The 20112-nt window shown below is 48.5% G+C and overlaps 1 protein-coding gene across 1 annotated transcript; it reads left to right on the top strand.

Annotated features, from left to right (window-relative positions):
* Positions 1-14737: 14737 nt before the first annotated feature.
* LOC120675742 (protein DJ-1 homolog A-like) lies at positions 14738-18402 on the top strand. The gene is made up of 7 exons (XM_039956951.1): positions 14738-15337; positions 15497-15646; positions 15734-15916; positions 16277-16357; positions 16832-17035; positions 17121-17261; positions 17632-18402. Exons 1-7 carry the CDS (start codon positions 15020-15022, stop codon positions 17830-17832), a joined length of 1278 nt encoding a protein of 425 aa, XP_039812885.1. The 5' UTR covers positions 14738-15019; the 3' UTR covers positions 17833-18402.
* Positions 18403-20112: the final 1710 nt, after the last annotated feature.

The following is a 20112-nucleotide window of genomic DNA, read 5'->3' as shown; positions in this document are numbered from 1 at the left end:
CATGATCACACCGCACGGTTGACAATTCACTCATCACAGCCAGGAGAAGGTACTCAACATTCCTCAATCTCCCCCTTGATGAGTGCATCGTCAACACACCACAAACGAAACAAAAACAAACTAAGAGAGAAGCAAAAACCGAGAAAAACAAGTAAGAAGGAGAACTCGAACAAGTGACAAAAGCTCGAAAGAAACAAGAACAGGTCACTTGACCAAGCAAAGATCGATTCCCTAAGACAAGGGTAACGGCTCGACGCAATCGATCAAACACAAGCATGACTTCTCAAGGACAGAGGCAGGGCTCGACACAATCATGCCAGAAGCAGAGGGAAAACCAGGAAAACTAGGAGCCAAACAAGGCCGAAACTCCCCTAAAACTCCCCCTGAAATGCATTCCCCCTCACCAGTGCAACTCTCGCCACATGTATGCACTCTCAAAGCCCTGTGCACAACAAGTTTTTGGTTTTCTCAAAAATCAAACAATTCTCCCCTTGTTCGATCACTAAACTTCTCCCCCTTGTTGGCAGATGCACACATCAAGGCTCAACAGATCTAAAGCTCCCCTGAAACTGAGACTCCCCCTGAAAATATGCTATGCAATGAATGCAATGCAGGAGGTGTAAGTGAAAGCATTCAGGGATACAAGGATATGAGCAACATCTAGTCACAAGCATGTGTGCATCCATAAACAAGACCTGCATCTAGCTCAACAGGGTATATCAAATCAGTCTAGAGCTAAGCAAGTTCAGTTTAGCAGAAATAAAAGCATCACCCATGATCTAGCACTAACAAGTAGGGAATGGAAATAAGTGCTAATCAAACTCATACAGGTGAGCCAAAAACAGCCAAGGCATGTTGCAAACATCCATTATGCAATCAAATTATATCAAGCAAATGTTAATGCCAGGGGTTGAAAGCTTGTCATGCTTTACTTAGCAACGAGGCCAAGCCTATGCCAAAGGCAATCAGAAACTTAAGACACTCATTTCAGTCATGCACAGTCTTGCCCGGGTTCTCACAAGTGCAAAGTGAGCCGTCCCGAAAGCTCGGTCAGTGCGACAAGCAATCCCACCTAGATCTTTCCATTCCATTTCAAGCACAATTCAAGCAATTTTATCAATTTTATATCATGTCAAATATGAATTGCTGAACTAGGATACATTACAACAAGTTAAGTATCAAGAAGCTATACTAACATGAATAAGATAGCAAAGCATATCAATACGCCCTAACATGCTAGTAGCCAAGACATGGTGACCACGTTTTCAAATTTTTAAAACAAAATAGCTTAACTCAGAGGATGTCATATACACAGTGGAGCAAGTTATTCATGATCACATTTATGGACTAACACTAGCAAGCACTAGAGGATCATAGCAAAGTATTCATGAATGCTAGTGCAAGTGAGGTAATGCAAAAATGCTGAAATGTACAATGCAAGTGCAAAATGCAGCTACCAAATCTAGAAAAACGAAGAGAACAAGGAACCAAGACCTACAAAGCTAACCAAAGAAAAACTAGCAACTAAAAGGGGTAACAAACCCCAAGCTCCCCTCGCAAGCGAGCAAAAGTCTCAAACTCAAGTGGTTTGGTAAGGATATCTGCGGTTTGCCTCTCGGATGGTACATGGATCATGTCTATGTGGCCTCTCTCATAATTATCTCGCAGGAAGTGGAACCTGATGTCTATGTGTTTGGTTCTGGAGTGGAGCACTGGGTTCTTTGCAATGCAAATGGAAGACATGTTGTCTACAAAGATGGGAACCCTACCAAAACTCAACCCATAATAATGCAAGATTTGTTTCATCCAAAGAATCTGAGAGCAGCAGCTAGCAGCGGCAACGTATTCGGCTTCTGTGGAAGAGAGCACTACACTAGCTTGCTTCCGAGAGGACCACGAAACCAGCGATGTACCGAGAAAGTGATAAGTGCCAGAAGTCGACTTGCGCTCCAACCGGCACCCACCAAAATCGGCATCCGAGAAACCAACTAAAGCAAGAGATGAATCTGCAGAATACCAAAGACCGAATTCAAGAGTGAACTTGAGGTATCTGAAAATGCGTTTCACCACTTGCTTATGGGAGGTGCGTGGTGAAGCCTGATACCGCGCACAGAGGCCGACCCCGAACTGAATGTCCGGCCGGGTCGCCGTCAGGTACAGAAGGGAACCAATCATGCTCCTGTACTCCTTCTGGTCAACCGCCTCGCCATCCAAGTCCGCATCAAGCGCTGTCGATGTGCTGATCGGAGTCGGCTGAGGAGACAAGTCACTCATGTCGAACTTCCGCAGCAAGTCCTTGGTGTACTTGGCTTGATAGACGAACATGCCCTGAGGAGTTTGCTTGATCTGCAGCCTGAGGAAGAACTGCAGCTCACCCATCATGCTCATCTCGAACTCCCTGGACATCTGCTCAGAAAACTTAGAAACAAGAGCGTGAGAAGAGCCACCAAATATGATATCATCCACGTAAATCTGAACCAATAAAAAGTCAGAGCCCGAGCGCATGAGGAACAAGGTTTTATAACACATCCATTTTAAAACCTTGAGCAAACAAAAAAATTTTAAGCCTATCATACCAAGCTCTAGGCGCCTGTTTCAAACCATAAAGAGCTTTCTGAAGTTTGTAAATTCGGTTTGGAAACTTGGGATTTTCAAAACCAGGGGGTTGTTTCACATAAACTTCCTCTTCAATAAAACCATTTAAGAAAGCAGATTTCACATCCATTTGAAAAACTTTAAAACCCTTGGAAGCAGCAAATGCAAGAAAAATTTGAATCGCTTCTAAGCGTGCTACCGGGGCAAAAGTTTCGTCATAATCTATCCCTTCCTTTTGTCAAAACCCCTGGGCTACAAGTTGAGCCTTGTTCCGCACTACCAACCCATCTTCACCTTGCTTGTTCTTGAAAACCCACTTGGTTCTAATGGGGTTGCAAGCAGGTGGAGGTTCAACCAAAACCCAAACCTGATTCCTTTCAAAATTTTCGAGTTCCTCATGCATGGCATTGACCCAATTGGAGTCAGAAAGTGCGTGTCCAACATCTTTGGGGTCAAAAGAAACAACAAATGCAGAATGAGTAAAGCCAGCGATACATGTTACTTTAGAACTTGTGACTCGCTCGTTGAGGTCACCTAGCATCTGTTGAGGTGGATGACGACGCTGAATGTGTCGCAGTGCTTTCCTTGTCGAAGTCGCCTCCTCCTCAACCAAAACTGGTGTCTACTCAGGTGCAGCTGGTGAAGGCTGAGTCACCTGCTCGATCGGCCCCCGGGAAGTGGATGCAGTCGGGTCGGGGCCGTCATCATCGTCCGAGCTCGTGGCAAAGGCGGCTGGGTCCACAGCACGTGTGGTAGCCACATCATCAGCCTCCGCAGCTTCTTCCTCCTTATCTTCAAAGATGGGGGTGCCGAGCTCATCATCTCCTGCAACCTCAAAGACAGAAGAATTGCACGGTGCAGTCTCGTCGAAAGTGACTTCACAAGTTTCTCTGACAATGTTAGTATCAATAATCAGCACACGGTAAGCTCTAGAGTGAGAAGCATAACTGATAAAAATACCGTCAGATGACCGAGACTCAAATTTATCAAGATTTCCTTCCTTCAGCACAAAACACCGGCAACCGAAAATTCTGAGATGGTCAACACGGGGCTGGCATCCAAATCGCAACTCATAAGAAGTCTTGTGCATGAAAGAACGCAAGAAAATATGATTGGACACATAACAAGCGGTGTTAACCGCCTCAGCCCAGTACTTTCTAGGAGTCCTATGCTCATCGAGCATCGTCCTAGCCATCTCAACCAGCATCCGATTCTTCCGCTCTACAACCCCATTCTGCTGTGGAGTGTAGGGGGAAGAATACTGGTGTTCAAGACCTTGATCACTGCAAAAGGTGTCAAAACAAGCATTTTTGAATTCTGTGCCATTGTCACTGCGAATCGCTCTCATAGCATGGGGTAGCTCGTTTTTCAACTTCAAGATCAAGTCTCGAACAAACTCGAAAGCCTCATTCTTGGTTCTCATGAAAAAGACCCAAGAATAGCGAGAAAAATCATCCACGATCATAAGAACATACCACTTCCCACCAACAGACATCACCCGAGAAGGACCAACTGTGTCCATATGTAGCAACTCTCCAGGGTGAGTGGTCATCACTTGATTAATCAGCGGTTGACAGGTAGCAACCATCTTCCCGTGGCGACACGGGTGGCAAACAAGATACTTTTCAAACTTCAATTTGGGCAATCCTCGGATCAGGCCAAGTGAGCTAAGTCTCGACAACAAATCAAAGCTTAAATGTCTAAGTCTCCTATGCCACTTCCACAAATCAGAAGAAGGACCAGCCAACAAGCAACAAGGAGGACCAAGAGAAGTTCCAGAGAAGTCAACCAAGAAAACCCGATCGCGAGGTAAAATCCGGCAAACCAAATCTCCTCTGGAATCTAAAACACGAGAACAACCCTCCTTGAAGCAAACTTCAAACCCCTCATCAAGAAGTTGCGAAATAGAGAGCAAATTGAACCCAAGGTTCGAAACCAAAACAACTTCTCTCAGGGTAAAGCGATCGGAAACATGAACAACGCCAATTCCACGTACCTTTCCTCTTCCATTGTCCCCGAACACAATGTACTCCTTTGAGCGCATCGGGATGAGGCTGGAGAACCATTTGTCATTCCCGGTCATATGGCGCGAACAACCGGAGTCCATGATCCACCTGTTCTCCAAGCCTCCGGCCTGCACATCAGTAGCGAGACAAAAGGTGAGCAAATGTCTCAACACTGGGGTTAGCAAAGTGTGAAGCAAACCAGTGTTGAGCCATTTGCTCTACATAAGGGTTAGCAAAATCAAGCAAAGTGTATCCCCCGTCCCGTCTACCGCGAGGCTGACAATCACCACCGCGAGGAAAGCGTGGTGTCTCGTAACCTCCTCCAAAGCCTCGATCCCGTGGTCCATAGCCGTACTGAGGACGACTAGGAGCACAACCGGCAAAGCGACCACCCGCTGGAGCACGGTAATCACCACTGTCTCTCTGTCCTCCACCTACACGGCGCGCCCTAGCATCTTGCCTACCACCACGCCGAGGAGGACCATGCACTCGAGCAGAATACATGTTCGAGTTACGTCTTTCCTGCTCACGCCTCACACCACTTTCTCCTGAAGCAAAACTCCTCCAAGTGACCGTCTCTGTGACAGTACTCGCAGTGGTACCTCACCTCTCTCTTGGGAGGTGGAGGCCCCGCCTTTGGACGGAAAGGAGCAGCCCCCTTCTTCTGGGCAACCTGGGCTGTGACAGCAGGGAGCGTATCGAGGGGATTCCTCAGCTCATTGGGCTTTAGAACCCAAACCTATTTCTGTGGAGGTGTTTTTGGTTGTTCTTTCAGCACACCCTCCACGGGGTCAACAAGCTAAGGTTGCGTGTTCGTACTAGCAGTGTTTAGAGCACTCGGAACTCTAGCAGCCTTGCCGATCTTACCATACAGCATGTCAAAGTTTGACTACATGTAGGTATAACCTACCCCAAACCCATCACCACGCTTAAACTGCTTGATCATCATGCCCAACTGCGGCTCACGATCAGAAACCCAACTAAGAATCACCCTAAGATATGTGTTCTCATTCTCCAAGTTGGCTTTCTCTACCGCATGATCATCCAAGTCAGAAATCAGACCAGGGCAAACAAAACAATCAATAGGTGGGCTAGACTCCACGATCTTAGTCTTCCCCAAAGACTTAATCAAAGTGTTCTTCTCATCTAGCTCCGACCTAAGCGTGGGACAAAACTTACAAGCAAAAAGCAGAACAGGCCTAGACCTAAGCTCCTCTAGCTCACACACAACAGTAGCAAACTTAGACTACAAAGAAGCTAGATCAGACTTAAAGATAGAGCACTCATCACATTCAAGCACATCACTAACGATAGGAGCATCCTTGGCCAGTTCAAGCTCATGCTTGGCCCTGGCTAGCTTGTGAGACACGTCAGCCAGCGAGATCTTGGCAACATCCAAGTTCGCTACGTTTTCATCATGCTTGGCACGAAGAGCAACAAGATCATTCATGTGAGATATGCTGCCAGCGCACTCATCCTCACCAGATTTCTCTCTAGCACACGCCAGCTCAACCCTAAGCCACTTACGTTCTCTAGCTGCTTCCTTAAGCAGCTTTTTCTGATTGTCGAGAGCAACGTACAACTCCATAACCTCAGTATCAAGCAGGTCGATAGTGGAGTTTACCTCTGAATCACTCTCGGATCCAGGAGAAGAGTCGTCGTGCGTCGGTGTAGCATGTCCACCTGGAGACGCACGAGCACCATTGGCCTCGCCCGCCATGGTGCAGAAACTCTTGTGCCGACCAGCCGCCAGGCAAAGGCCGATGAAGCCGGTGGCTTCCTTGTCCCGCTTCTTCTTTTTCTTGTCATCGTTGTCGGAGGTCGATGAAGAAGAGCGGTCGGTGTTGGAGCTCTTGTCAAGGTCGCTGAGCTGCGCTAAGAAAGCCTTCTCCCGCTTCTTGGCCTTGTACTGGAAACGCTTCTTGATCGACTCCTTGTCGAAGCGCCCTCCCTTGTCCCGGTCATGGCTGCGGTGCTTGTGGCACCGACACTCCTTGTTGGAGCCTTCCTCATCGCGGTCGCGGTGGCGGTAGTAGTCGAAGTTGTTGTTTTGGCCACCGCCGGACTTCTTGGGGCAGTCGGCGACGAAATGGTTCGGATCGCCGTAGTAGTAGCACCCGGGGTTCTTTTGCCTCTTCCTGTTGTGGTAGATACGCTGGAACTTGCTGATGAGGAGGCATAAGTCGTCGTCGCCCAGCGTCTCTAACTGCTCATCTGCAACAGAAGGCAAAGAGGCAAGAGAAAAGCCAAGAGCAAAATTAGCGTTAGAGCTCGATCCACCTGGGCCAATCACAAGAGCGATGCTCTTGGAAGGAGGGGAACCATTGAGTTTGGTTTGTTTCTGGTTATCCACCTCAGTGGCCTTGAGCTTGCTGAATAGCTCATTCACGGTCAGAGTCTCATAGCCTGCAGACTCGATGATCGTGTTCACCTTGAGATCTCACACAGAGCGCTCAAGTGCGTAGAGTAACTTGAGAGCCTTCTCATGCTCTGTGTAGTCAAGGGCATCAGCAGATTTGTTAGCACTGACTTTGTTCACAATCGATTGAAACCGATTGAACATATCGCCAATGCTCTCACCTGGCCCCTGTGTGAAGTTCTCATATTCATGCCGGTGAGTCTCGAAAAGTCTAGCCTTAACCTGAAGTGTGCCCTCGTGGTAGTTCTCAAGGCACATCCAAATCTTGTGGGCTTCCTAAAAACCCTGGACGAGTGAGAACGCACGAGAAACGCCAGCGAACAAGGCATTGACAGCCTTGGCGTTAGCCTCGTGCTCGGTCACTTGAAGAGGAGTGACCCGAACGGCAAGCACCTCGTAAGCCTGGTTCTTAGTTATATCCCAAACCTCGGCTCCCAAGCTCTGCAAGAAAGCCCGCATGCGAACTTTCCAATAGGCATAGTCCTCGCCGGTAAACACATGAATCTTACCAAGACTTGCCATGGTCGCCAAATGTTTTTCGAATCGGTTAAGGTAATGAAAACCATAACCAAGCTCTGATACCAATTGAGGGACCGAAAAGACGACCAGAGGGGGTGAATGGGAGCCAATTAAAATTTTCTTCAAGGAAAGTTTGGCCTATAATCCCAAACGCGCACCACAAGTCCTCTCTTCTAGAGTGTGTAAAGTGTAGCTATAGCTGAGCTAGACACAAAGCACAAACCCTAGGAACAAGCTTCGAAGAGATCTGAAGCGTCCCCTCATAAGAGAAGACTTAAATGTGATACAAAACACCAGTCCCAGGAGGCTGATGCCACATTTATTACATCAGATGGTTCAAAACCGTACAAACCTTGGAGGACACTCGATACAGATAATGATAATAATTAGCCAAGCTACGACATAACACCAGACCGCAAACCACATAGGGTCTAGCACGGGCTCAGAGTATTGCGACAGCGGAGGCATCTCGAACAGGGCCGGTTCCACAGGCAAGGTTGGGTGCAGAACGATAACCCTACTCAGCGTCGTCTGGCACGAAGTCTGGGTCTTCTTCTGTAAAAAGTAAGAGTGGGGTGAGTATGAACGTACTCAGCAAGTCCAACCACACCCACGGAGGGGTTATATCAAATAATATGCATAGGTAAATCAAGGATAAGGTTACGGTTTAAATTGCAGAAAAACGATATTTTATGCAGGGGTTATTTAATAGAAAACCCTTTTAGAAAATCAGTTTTTGTAATAATACGGAGTTCAAATTTTAAAACTGCTACCGGACTCCCCGTCCGTCGTAGCACACGGCACGACTGCCGGACACAATTCAAAACACTCACACCAGCCCATCCCAGTGAAACACTAGTTATGTGACCACACCGTAACTCGCCCAATACCGTGGGCACGGCTATTCGAATAGATTCTTAACTCTGCAGAGGTGTGTAACTTTACCCACAAGTAGGATACCACAACTCGAACACCGTCGTGTCGGTGTAGATCCCAACATAGCCATTACCCACCATAGCTAAGCCTGACTAGCCATCATGGGATGCACCAAGGGGTCATCGACCGTTCACTTAGGTATAACCGGGCATAAGTCACTCGGGGCTTATCCCTTTTCCTTAGTCACCCGTTGCTCTCAGCTCTCCTGATGGCTATCACACCAACTAGTGGGATTTATGCTACGCCGTTGCCCATTCAACGGTCGAGTTGTTTGCACGATAGTGGAGTTAGGTGAGATGACACACCAACTCGGTCCTTAGACACGACAAGATGGATATCTCCCTTCTTTGCCCTGCCACATTGGCACGAGCACACCTAATGGCAAATCCGTAGAAATGCCATCCATCCCGTCTACACTTTCTTTACAAAAACAACACATTTATCCCATCCCATACGCACACATTTTCTTTATAAAATAAACTGTATTATGAGTAAAATCCTAAGCATTCTAATATCGATTAACGTCCGAGCAAATTCAGACATTAATCTAGGTGGTCAAGGAATGGTCATCACAAATCAAGGGGTGGCTATCCAACCGTGTTTTCATGCAAGCAAAACTCATGCAATTTATTAAAACAGGCCATCGGGTTGTGTTTATAAAAACTAGGACAGAAACATGCATCAAAGGATGGGATTGAACTTGCCGTCTTCGTAGCCTTCGGGAAAGTCCTGTCCTTCGGGCTCGGGGTCGCGGAACTGGTCCTCGTTCTCCTGCTCACAGTACTGCTCGTTGACGGGCTCTCCTTCGTTCACTCCGTGGTCTACAGCACACACAAACAAGCATCCAATCAATACAAAGATCTATCGTTGAGCTCGAATCGGAATCACATAAAATATGGAGTACGGAGTAGTATTTTCGAGTGGTTTTCTAATGGCATGGCCAAAACTGAGTTATAAGAGGCGTGGTGAAATTTCGGGTTGATCAGAGTTCGTTTGGTACATAAAATGATAGGGCAACGAGGTGGTTAGGGTTAAATCAATAGTTCAGGGACTTGTTTACAAATTTTTCTGGAATAGAAAGGGCTTGGTTATAATTTTTAAGAATATTTGGGCCCACTAGAACAGTGCAGGGATCTAGTTATCATTAAGTTTAAATAACGGAGGGTTTGTTTGCAAAATAGGAAAACAGGGAGGGTGTTTTTGGAAAGAAGGTCATAAGGGGGGGTTCTTTATGGATTTAGGGGAAAGTGGAGGGGGCTAGTGGCAAAACTGCCATCCCCTTCCTTCCCCTTCCACGAGAAATAGGGGAGGCGGCCGTGCGGGACGGCGGCGGCCGATTTGGCCGTCCTGGACCACGGCGGCGGCCGGGGAGAGAGGGAAAAGGGAGAGGAAAGGGAGGAGCTCCGATTCCCCTACCTAGCTCGGGCTATGGTGGAGTGAGGCGGCGGGTTCATGTGGGCAGGCGGCGGCGGCGCTAGGCGGCTCTGGCGGCGGTGCTAGGGGAGCCGGGGAGGGTGCTGGTGGTGGCGGCCGGGGTTGTGGAGCGACGGCGACACCGTGGGGGGGGCTTTTATAGCCTGATTAGGTCGGTGATGCGGCGGGGGTAGGTGGCCGGCGTCGCGAGTTCTGCGGCGGCCATTAATGGCGTGCTTGCGTCGCGACGCGGCGTGCGGCGAGGGCGTGGGCGCCGAGGCCGTCGTCGAGCACGTGGGGGAGGCGCTGTTCGGCACAGCGGCGGCGCGAGTGGCGAGGCAGGGCACGGCGAGCGGCGCTGCGGGCGCACGTGGGCGCGTGCGGGCCGAGCAGGTCCGGGGCGAGGTGCCAGCGGCGGGCGTCGCGGCGTGCGGCGGGGCGGTGATGGCGGGGCGCTGGTCAGGCGGCCGCGTCGTGGCACGCAGGGGCAAGGGCGGTGCGGCGCGTGCGCGCGAGCGGCGCCGAGCGGGGCAGCGAGCTCGGGCATGCAGCAGCGCCTTGCGCGGCGAGGGTAGCAGTGCGCGCGTGCGTGCACGAGCCGCGCGTGGGTCGGCCAAGGCGGGGTGCGCGTCCAGGAGGCGAGGCGTGCGGTAGGGTTGGGCGGTGCGCGGCGTGGCGGCGCGGTCGGGCCGAGCGCCGTGCGTGCGCGCGCGAGGGCAGGCCGAGCGGGGCGCGCGCGCAGGGGTGGAGGGCACAGCCGAGCGGAGCAGGAGGCGGCCGGGGCGCGCGGGGAGGAGAGGCGGTCAGGCCGCTCGGCTCGGGGAGGAGGGGAGGGGTGCGCACCGGGAGGAGGGGCCGGGCACGGCGGCGCTCGGGGCGTGCGGGAGCGAGGCAGAGGAGGGAGAGGGAGAAAGGAAGGAGAGAGGGAGAAAAAGAAAGAAGAAAGGAAAAGGGAAAAAAAGGGGGGAAAGAAATGGAAAAAGGGAAAAAGAAATAGAGGAAAAGAAAGGAAAAAAAATGGGAGGGAGGGAAAAGAAAAAGAAGGGGGGGCGGTGCACGCCAGCGGCGACTGCGGCCGCGGTCGGCCACGCGTGGTGTCGCCACGCGAGTGCGGGCCACGGGGATGGGCACGCGGCCAGGAGGGAAAAGAAGAGAGGGGAAAAGAGGGGGCGGGATTCGCGGCGGCCGGTCACGACGCGTCGCGTTGGATGGGAAAGAAGATGGGACGTGAATTGAATTCGGGTGTCGGGTTGTTCAGGAGAAATTCTAGGGCTAGGGTTCAGGGTTTAAGGGGGAGTCGAGCTTAACGACGAAAAAAACAATTTTAGCGCACGATTTAATTTGGTGAGTTTTCGGGATGTTACAAGATCGAGTCAAGAATGGCGAGCGAGCAACAGAGAAAGCGCGGTATATGAGCACCGGTTAAACCGATGTGGGAAGAAAACTCTCACCGGTTCAACCGACGTCACAGAGCCGGCAGCAAGAGAGAAGCAATCACCGGTTGATCCGACGTATAGGTTTGAACAGCGTCGGTTCAACCGGTGTTACTACACCGGATGATCCGACAAAATCAAGAGTCAACGTCGGTGCAGTTGTCCAGAGACACCTCAAAACGGACTTAACGAGCACCGGTTAAACCGATGAAAACAAAACCCTAGTGTCGGTGCAGTTGTCCAGAGAGACTGCAAAACGAATTGCACTGAGCACCGGTTGAACCGACGTTGATGAATTTCTATACGCCGGTGCAACGAGAAAAACAACACGCAGGGATCGCTGGTGAAGCTTCACCGGTTGAACCGATGCATGTGGAACTAATGCACCGGTGCAACCAAGCAGAAAGGCAAAAAACCCTAAAAGCCAAAATTTCTACTCACCGGTTGATCCGACGATCTTGATCTCAAGCGTTGGTTCAACCGACGATAACGAAAAAACCCAGCCCGAGCAGAACTGGTGTTTCACAACCCGCGACCTTTGGAAAACTTGACGATTGGAGGATCAAAACAAGTCCAAAGGGGCTCAAATTTTGCAGGCACGATCACAAAGATCTTGTGAACATATCCACCAAAGGAATCGACGAATCACTCCATGGTTTGGGAGGAATCGAGGAATTCCCGAGCAAGAATGAGGTTTTCCTAGAACGTGAAAAGCTTCGATTTGAAAAGACTTGTGATTCCGTAGGATTTACCACTAGGCTAGGTGGATTAGAATCACTTCAAAGCGTCACATGATCATCAAGAAACAACCCCTCATCTCGTGCACAAGAATCGACACGGGAAAATCGAATTTCAACCAAACAAGGCACAAGATGTATGAAATTGAAACGAATTCAAAAGCCCCGAGGGCACAAGGAGGAGAGGGCCTCCTTTCCCGATCAATTTCATACAAGAGTCTCAAAAATCTATAGCCCTAAAATCCTAATCCTAGAGAAGAAGGAAGGAACTGGGAGGAGGAGGAGGAGGAGACGCCTAGGAGAGGGGGCGGCTCCACGTCTGGGCGCCAGGCAAGGAGCGAGGAAGAGAGAGTGGGTGAGTAGATATTTATGCCCACTAACTCCAGAACTAAAGGACTAAACTACTCCTAGACTTACCTAAACACTAGAAAGCCCATAGGGGCAAAACCGGAAAAAGATACAAGGACTCATCCGACGGCCAAGGTTCTTTCTTCGAATCGAAGTCTTCTCCGCGATGCCGCCGTGGGGATGAAGATCCGGTCCGCGGTTTTGGAGGGTCCACGAAACCCGGGTAGGTGGCCGGTTTTGAGAAAACCGCTAAAACTCCACGCGCGGAAAGATTCCCGCCTCCACGCCGTGGCCCTGGACGCCGTTCCCGCCTCGGCCTTCTGACGGCCCTAGACGCCGCCCGACGCCCGTCACCTCCTCGCCCGCAGCGAGGCCCTAGACGCCGTCGACGCCCGTTCCTCCGCCAGTCCCGAGACCGACGCCCGTGCCTCCACGACTTGGCGTCTTCAACCGCCGTCCGCCAACTTGGTTTTGTGGCGCAAACGAAGAAACCCGCCATCCACCGGTGCTTGCGCCCTCGATCCAGGAGTGGACGCCACAGCTGCCGCCCGGCCCGAGCTCCGGCCCCGGCTGCCCTTCACCGCCGTCCACCGCACGGTCCATCGGCCACAGCACCTCCACGGCAGCTCTCCGTCGACACTCGACGCCCGTGTACCTGCAACCAAAGACCAAGCACACGATCACACCACACGGTTGACAATTCACTCATCACAGCCAGGAGAAGGTACTCAACATTCCTCAGTGTGCAAGCTGGGCGCAACACGTACTGTACTGTACACGCCGGCCGGCCCTGCTTGCATTGCCGACGACTGATAGGAAACAATGCAACTTAACGTACGCGAGTGTCAGTAGTATATATATTGTAGAAAATTAAGGTCAAAGCATTGTAAAAGAAATAAAAAAAGGTTTAAATATACTTGCGAAGGGTTTTGCATTAATCGAAACATGGCTTAGTATAAAAAAACGAATAGAAGTTGCAGGGAATGGGAGGGGGGCAAAAAAAAAACAGCAGGGGGCTAGCAATGAAACAGCAGCCCGCGCTGGCGTGCGCCGCATTTACTCGCGACTGGCCGGCCGCGTTACGTGCCTCAATCCATTCACTGCGTGCACGTAGCCTGCGCCGGCATCTGCATTGAACGCACACGCACACAGCCACACACATCCAAACAAAAGAAAACCAAGATCAACTTTATCTCGTGCTAGCTTGATGTATCGTCCTCATCCCCGAACTGGACGCGCGCGCTCACCACGCTGAAAGTTTCATCGATCTTGATCGTTTCCTCCCTTCAACTGCTGGCCGCCATGGAGTTCGCCGTGGCCATCGTGGAGAAGAGGCCAGCTGCGCTCATCGATCGGCATTCGGCAGCGAGCTAGGCGGCGTCGACACTGGGGGATCGATGGCTTGCTTTTTGTCTGACCGGCAAGCGATGAGGCGGGAGGGCTCAATCGGGGCATCTATTCATCGCTATGTGCGATTGGAATTCGTTCAAGCCGCCGCCCACCTCTCCTTCCCCAATCTTCTTCTCAACTCTGTCGCCGACCATTGCCCACCTGACGTCCGACTCCGGCTGGTCGGCGGCGCTCCCGCGCCGCTTGCCGCCGCCGCAAAAAGGACAAAACACTCTTGAATTCATTAAAAAGGAGGAAAACGTTGAGCATCTTTTTCAGCAAACACTTAAGCGTCAAGAGATTTATAGTAAGTTTTATTAGAAGAGAGAAGGTTAAAGAAATACAAACAACTCCAAACCTTGTGCCTTTTAGATTCTGGAATTAAAAGTTTTAGTCCCGTAATATTGGAGGTTTGCACACCAATTAGAAATATTAAATATAGTCTAATGAGATTGCATAAATGGTACCTAGTTCGCGAGGCGAATCCATGTTTACTATAGCACAAATATTATCAAATTATGGTCTAATTAGTCTTAATAGATTCATCTTCATAATTAGTCGTGGCTTATACAATTAGTTTTGTAATTAGCTTTTATTTTGGTCCATCTAATCGGTGTTAAAAGATAGAACTAAAGTAGTAAAGTTTAGTCCCTACCAAACACCCCAACCTTTCCAGACTAAAGCCGACTACAGACATTGAGCACTTTAATTAGTGGAGGAGTCCAAAGACATTGTTTGTCGCCAAAAGTAGTGGATCAGAAAGAAACTTTCGGGATCAGTTTCAAATGTAAACTTCTGAAAGGATTTTGAACACTTTCAGGTATCCACGGTAGAGGGCACTCCAACTACTGAAAGCGAAATCAGTTTCAAAAGTGATGAGCAGCAATTGAGTACAGCGCAGAAGCCACGCGGCCGCGGCTCTCGGCCTCACGCGTCACTGGCATAGTTTACGCCAGGAAACAACGAGAAGCGGTGGCGACGACTTGCTGACACCTGACGCACTCTGCTCGGCTGCTCGGCGCCGAAGCAAATCCGCAGCGACCTTGCCCTGCTCCTACGGCGGCAAGAAGCCAAGAACCCAACCAGTCGTAATCGTAATCGAGTAGCCTGATCTCACGGGAAGGAAAGCCAAAGCGGCGGACCCTCAAACCCACCTCCCAGTCTTAAGGCATCTTCCCGGCGAGCAAGGCAAGGATCCCGCCGCGCGAGGGCTCGCAGTTCCGGATGGCCGCCGCCGCGTCTTCGTTGGTGAGGCGTGCCGCCGCCGCCGCTTCCCGCCGCCTGCTCCACGCCCGCGCCTTCGCCTCGGGCGGCGAGACGGCCAAGCGGGTGCTGGTGCCGGTTGCCGCCGGCACGGAGCCGATAGAGGCGGCGGCCACCGCCGACGTCCTCAACCGCGCCGGCGCGCGGGTCACCGTCGCCACCGCCGACCCGCCGGGGGACGATGGCCTCGTCGTGGAGGCCGCCTACGGGGTCAAGCTCGTCGCCGACGGCCGCGTCGCCGACCTCGAAGGCGAGGCCTTTGACCTCATCGCCCTGCCGGTGCGTTCACCTCCTCAGTTCCCCCCCCCCCCCCCCCCCACTCCAAATTAACTGCCTTTCTTGCACGAAACAACTGCTGGCTGCTTTCGTCAACAAATTAACCGTCAGGAGGTTGATGCATGGCCTGCTCTTCTGGTGTTGATGGTTAGTTTGGTGCAGGGAGGAATGCCGGGTTCAGTTAACCTTAGAGATTGCAAAGCACTCGAGAAGATGGTCAAGAAACATGCCGAGAACGGGGGCCTCTACGGCGCCATCTGCGCTGCGCCCGCGGTGACGCTGGCTTATTGGGGAATGCTGAAAGGCTTAAAGGTGCCACATTGATCAACATTCTGTGCATTGGTTTTGCTCGGAAATATGTGCAATGCTGAGAAATTATGGCTTAATTTGTTATTGCAGGCAAGCTGTTATCCATCATTCATGGAGAAGTTCACTGCAGATGTGATCCCTGTGAACTCAAGGGTGGTGGTGGATCGGAATGCCGTGACCAGCCAGGGTCCAGGAACAGCAATTGAGTTTGCTCTTGCTTTGGTGGAGCGGCTATATGGCAAAGAGAAGATGGAGGAGGTTGCTGGGCCTTTGGTAAGCTATAAGCCATAAAACTCCTCTGTTTCTCTTTGTTGTGTTAAGAACATGAGGGTTCCAAATAGTGTATGCCTTAATGATTATTGTTCACAAGGAAGCTGAATTTTGTTAATTTACACCTATGATAAATTGGTATCAAACAGTTGTGTTAGTGCTGTCAGCTGTGGCTTAGTGTTAGTGACACCCTTTTTTCCCACTCCCCTGAAACAACTGTCTATAAATATATATTAGGGTATGTGATATATGTACTGTGTAGGGATGGTTTTGCTGCATATTTGTTTGTAATTTATTCAGTTGTTTTGTTTTCCATTTTTCTTTCTTTGGCATATTTCATTAATCTAAATGGCTTGTTTTCAGTATGTGCGTCCTCAACATGGAGTTGAATATACCATAGAAGAGCTTAATTCAGTTGAATGGAAGTGCAGTGATACACCTCAGGTATGAGATGAAAATGAACTCCAATGAACCTCATTCATTTAGGTTGCTTTCTGGTATTCTTCCTTATGTTGGAATTTTATTTATTCCACTGGTTCTGATAGTGATAGGAGTAACTTATTGCTGCCTCCCTCGAAACATGGTGCACATGTTCTCTGCAACCTTGTTTCCGTTCAATTATGACTGTTCATATTTCTCATTAACAATGTAGCAAATCTACTGCCCTGCAAATGTTGTTCATTATCAGTTATGGGTGATCATTGAGTCTTTGGTAGACTGTTGATATGGTTCTTTTAAAAAAATGGACAGGCGCTCTGCCATTCATTAAAAGGATAATATTCATATTTCAAACAGCAGCACCTAGGCTGCTTTCGCCAATGCTACTATTTTGATAGAATACTCATGCTTTCGAATATTGTTTATTAGCCTGAATTAGTTTGACATTTCCTGATTTTTTTTCCTTTATGTCTCCTCCAGGTTCTTGTGCCAGTTGCTAATGGCTCAGAGGAAATGGAAGCTATCAATTTGATTGATGTGCTGCGTAGAGCAGGAGTAAATGTTACTGTTGCATCAGTGGAGGAAAAGTTACAAATTGTGACCCGTCGTCACAAGTTTAATCTAATAGCTGATATGATGCTGGATGAAGCTTCTGAAATGCAATTCGATTTGATAGTCATGCCGGTACATGGCTGTTGAGTTATTTCCAATTACCCAGGTAAAGTTCTTTAGGGCCTTGCACTGACACTAGAGATTTATATGTATACAGGGTGGTCTACAAGGTGCTCAGAAGTTTGCTAGTACAAAGAAACTTGTTGACTTGCTCAAAAAGCAAGCAGAATCAAATAAACCATATGGTGCGATATGTGCCTCTCCTGCCCATGTCCTTGAGCCCCATGGTTTACTGAAGGTACTTTTCTCTGCCTCAGAATTCATGCACTTTTCAAAATTAGTCCTATATCCTTGGTTTTGTAACATGCACATTCATTCATAAAACAGTGGAGAAGACCTATTGTTTCGTTGAAATGGTGATAGTGTACACTGTACAGAAAGTTGTAAGCAGGGATGGAGATTGGGGGCTAGGAAAAGCCCTGGACCCTTATCCTTGATGTTTTCTTCTACTTTGCACTAAATTCCTTGTGAAAAATAGTAAAAGATTTCCATTGGCACCTCTGAATAATTATTTGTTGCTATTTGACATCCTATGTGAAAATTTCCTGGCTTTGTCCTTGGTTGTAAGGTGTACCAATTCTGAATTATCTCTGCTGTTGTGTATGTAGGGCAAGAAGGCAACAGCATTTCCACCCATGTCACACCTGCTCACAGATCAGAGTGCATGTGATCATAGAGTTGTCGTCGATGGTAACCTTATCACTAGCCAAGCCCCAGGAACTGCAACAGAATTTTCCCTAGCCATTGTTGAGAAGCTGCTTGGTCGAGATAAAGCCATCAGCATAGCAAAGGAGTTGATCTTTATGTGATTTTACAGATCTGGCAAGCGTGGACTGTAGAATCATGTGGATAAACATGTCAGAATCTGTTAGTGATACTTCTATCTATATGTGTAGACCGGTAGGAGCTGCCTGAGCACTCTAATTCAGTAGTACTGTTACATCACAGTATCACACTGTAAACGGCAAGCCAGGAACATACGTCAAAGGTTATTGTGCAGTTCTTTTACTTATCAAAGGCAGAGGATATGAAGAGCAACTTGTAATTACTTCCACGCTTCTGTCAGATCAAAGAAACTTAATGTGGAGTTGTATGCCATCCCACCTTTCACCTGCTATGGCCGTCATGGATCACTGCGTGGATTCCAGCCTGATCCAGTGTCAGATATGCATGAAGACCAGATTGCTGGCAGTGTAGAGCACTTTCTATCGATCAACTAAAACAGCTTCCCAGTATTTGAGAGTCCAAACCCATATCTGCGCTACTTCAGTTCTTTTGTTTTTGTGAATGATTGAGATCTCGGATTCAGATAGAAAAGACTAGGGAATGAATATGTTTATAAAATCAAATAAAGCATTCTGCGTAGCGTATTTCTGTTTTGGAATCTGTTGCATCCTCCAGAATTGTTTAGAAAAGCATAGGTGGGTTATGATTGTCACTTTCGCATCAGGAATACCAATTTGTGGATGGAAATAATATAAGCATAAAGCAACAAAAAAATAGCATCTTTCTCTGTGTCCATAAGTGGACGTGGATCAGTTTTACTTTTGGTAAGTAGAGGAAAATGTGATGTTCTAAACCAATCATGAGACTATGACTTGATCCCTGCAATAGATGCCTGTCCCATTCGGCTTGAAGTGGTTGGAGCTTCTCTATCACACAATATGATAACTCTCTAGTTGATTATTGCTAGTACATATCACTTGCACATATACATGTGGTTTAGCATCCCTCTTAGTTCTGATCGGCATATGTCCCTGGTACCTTTTATGGAACAGCCTAGTTTTTAAGGTGTTTTTAGCGCCATCTGTGGAGAGAGTAGGTTATGAAAAAGGCAGGAATCGTTTAAGCAACTTTTTGAAGCTTCATGGAAACATCGTTATGGATAATTATTGGATATGTTTAACCAGCACTTGTGTTTTGTTGCTTTTCCATGTAGTGTACTAGTGTTGTCCACAACGACTAACCAGTGAATAGTTGCTTTATGCTCTTACCTGAATTCCCCTTTTGTTGAAGTGCGTTGGTGCTTAATTTCACTGTGCCCTTTGCATATCCTTAGTTTGTGTGTATCAGTATCACGCTAGCATGTGCAGATTATTGATGACACTAAGAGCAGAAATGTTACCAACTCGTGCGAGAGAAATGTTGCTGCCGTCAGAGCGTATTTAGTTTTATCTCAAAGTTTTTTACAGTTTTCCCCCCTCAAAAAGTTCAGTCAGTGAACAATTGTTTGGTCATCAGAAAAGCAAGATTTCTTACTGAAACAAATCTCGCTACAAAGAGATTAAGTACTGACTGCACCCCTTAGTTTAATAGGAAAAAACTAGCTAGACTCATTGTAGTTAATCAAAATGCAAAATTTAATTCAAGACAGAGATGCTCGAATTATCTAATTCAAAAAAAAGAAAAAGAAACGCAAGGCTCTCTAAGCTCCAGGTGTTCAAGATTGTCCCTAGTTCCTCATTGGCCCCTGGAGTAATTAGTTAAGTCTTGTTGCTGTCACCTTTGAGTTGTCTTGCATATCACTTCTGCTTCCTTCGGATAGACAGAACAGGTATCTATTAAAAATTTAAAGATCACAATCAGGCGAGGCAACATCTAAATGTTTTTGTCACTAATGTACCTAATCTGAAGGGGCGCCTCACTAGAGCCTCCAATAATGAACTCTTCAGCCTCTGTCCCCAATAATTTCTGGACAGCACCTTTCTTTGTATGCTGATGATGTTGCTCTCTTTATAAAACCAGTTGATGAGGAGTTGCAGGTTACAAGGGATCTTCTAAATGTCTTTGGTGCAGCCTCTGGTTTACAAACAAACCTTCACAAAAGTAGCATCATCCCAATCCAATGTGAAGATGGTTCCCTGTCGGCTGTGAGTAATACCCTCCCTTGCACCATATCTGATTTTCCTTGTACCTACTTGGGTCTGCCTTTGTCTCACAAAAAAACTGAGGAAAAATGATCTTATGCCTTGGATTGAAAAAGTGGCAGATAAGCTGCCAGGGTGGAAAGCATCTCTGATGAACAGGGCAGGGCGGATTACCATGGTTCGGTTTGTGCTCTCAGCTGTACCTATCTATCTTTTGATTGC

The sequence above is a fragment of the Panicum virgatum genome, chromosome 5N (genome assembly GCF_016808335.1).
Source record: "Panicum virgatum strain AP13 chromosome 5N, P.virgatum_v5, whole genome shotgun sequence".
NCBI lineage: Eukaryota > Viridiplantae > Streptophyta > Magnoliopsida > Poales > Poaceae > Panicum > Panicum virgatum.
The sequence above is the reverse complement of the archived record's forward strand: the minus strand, read 5'-3'. Positions and strand labels throughout refer to the sequence as shown.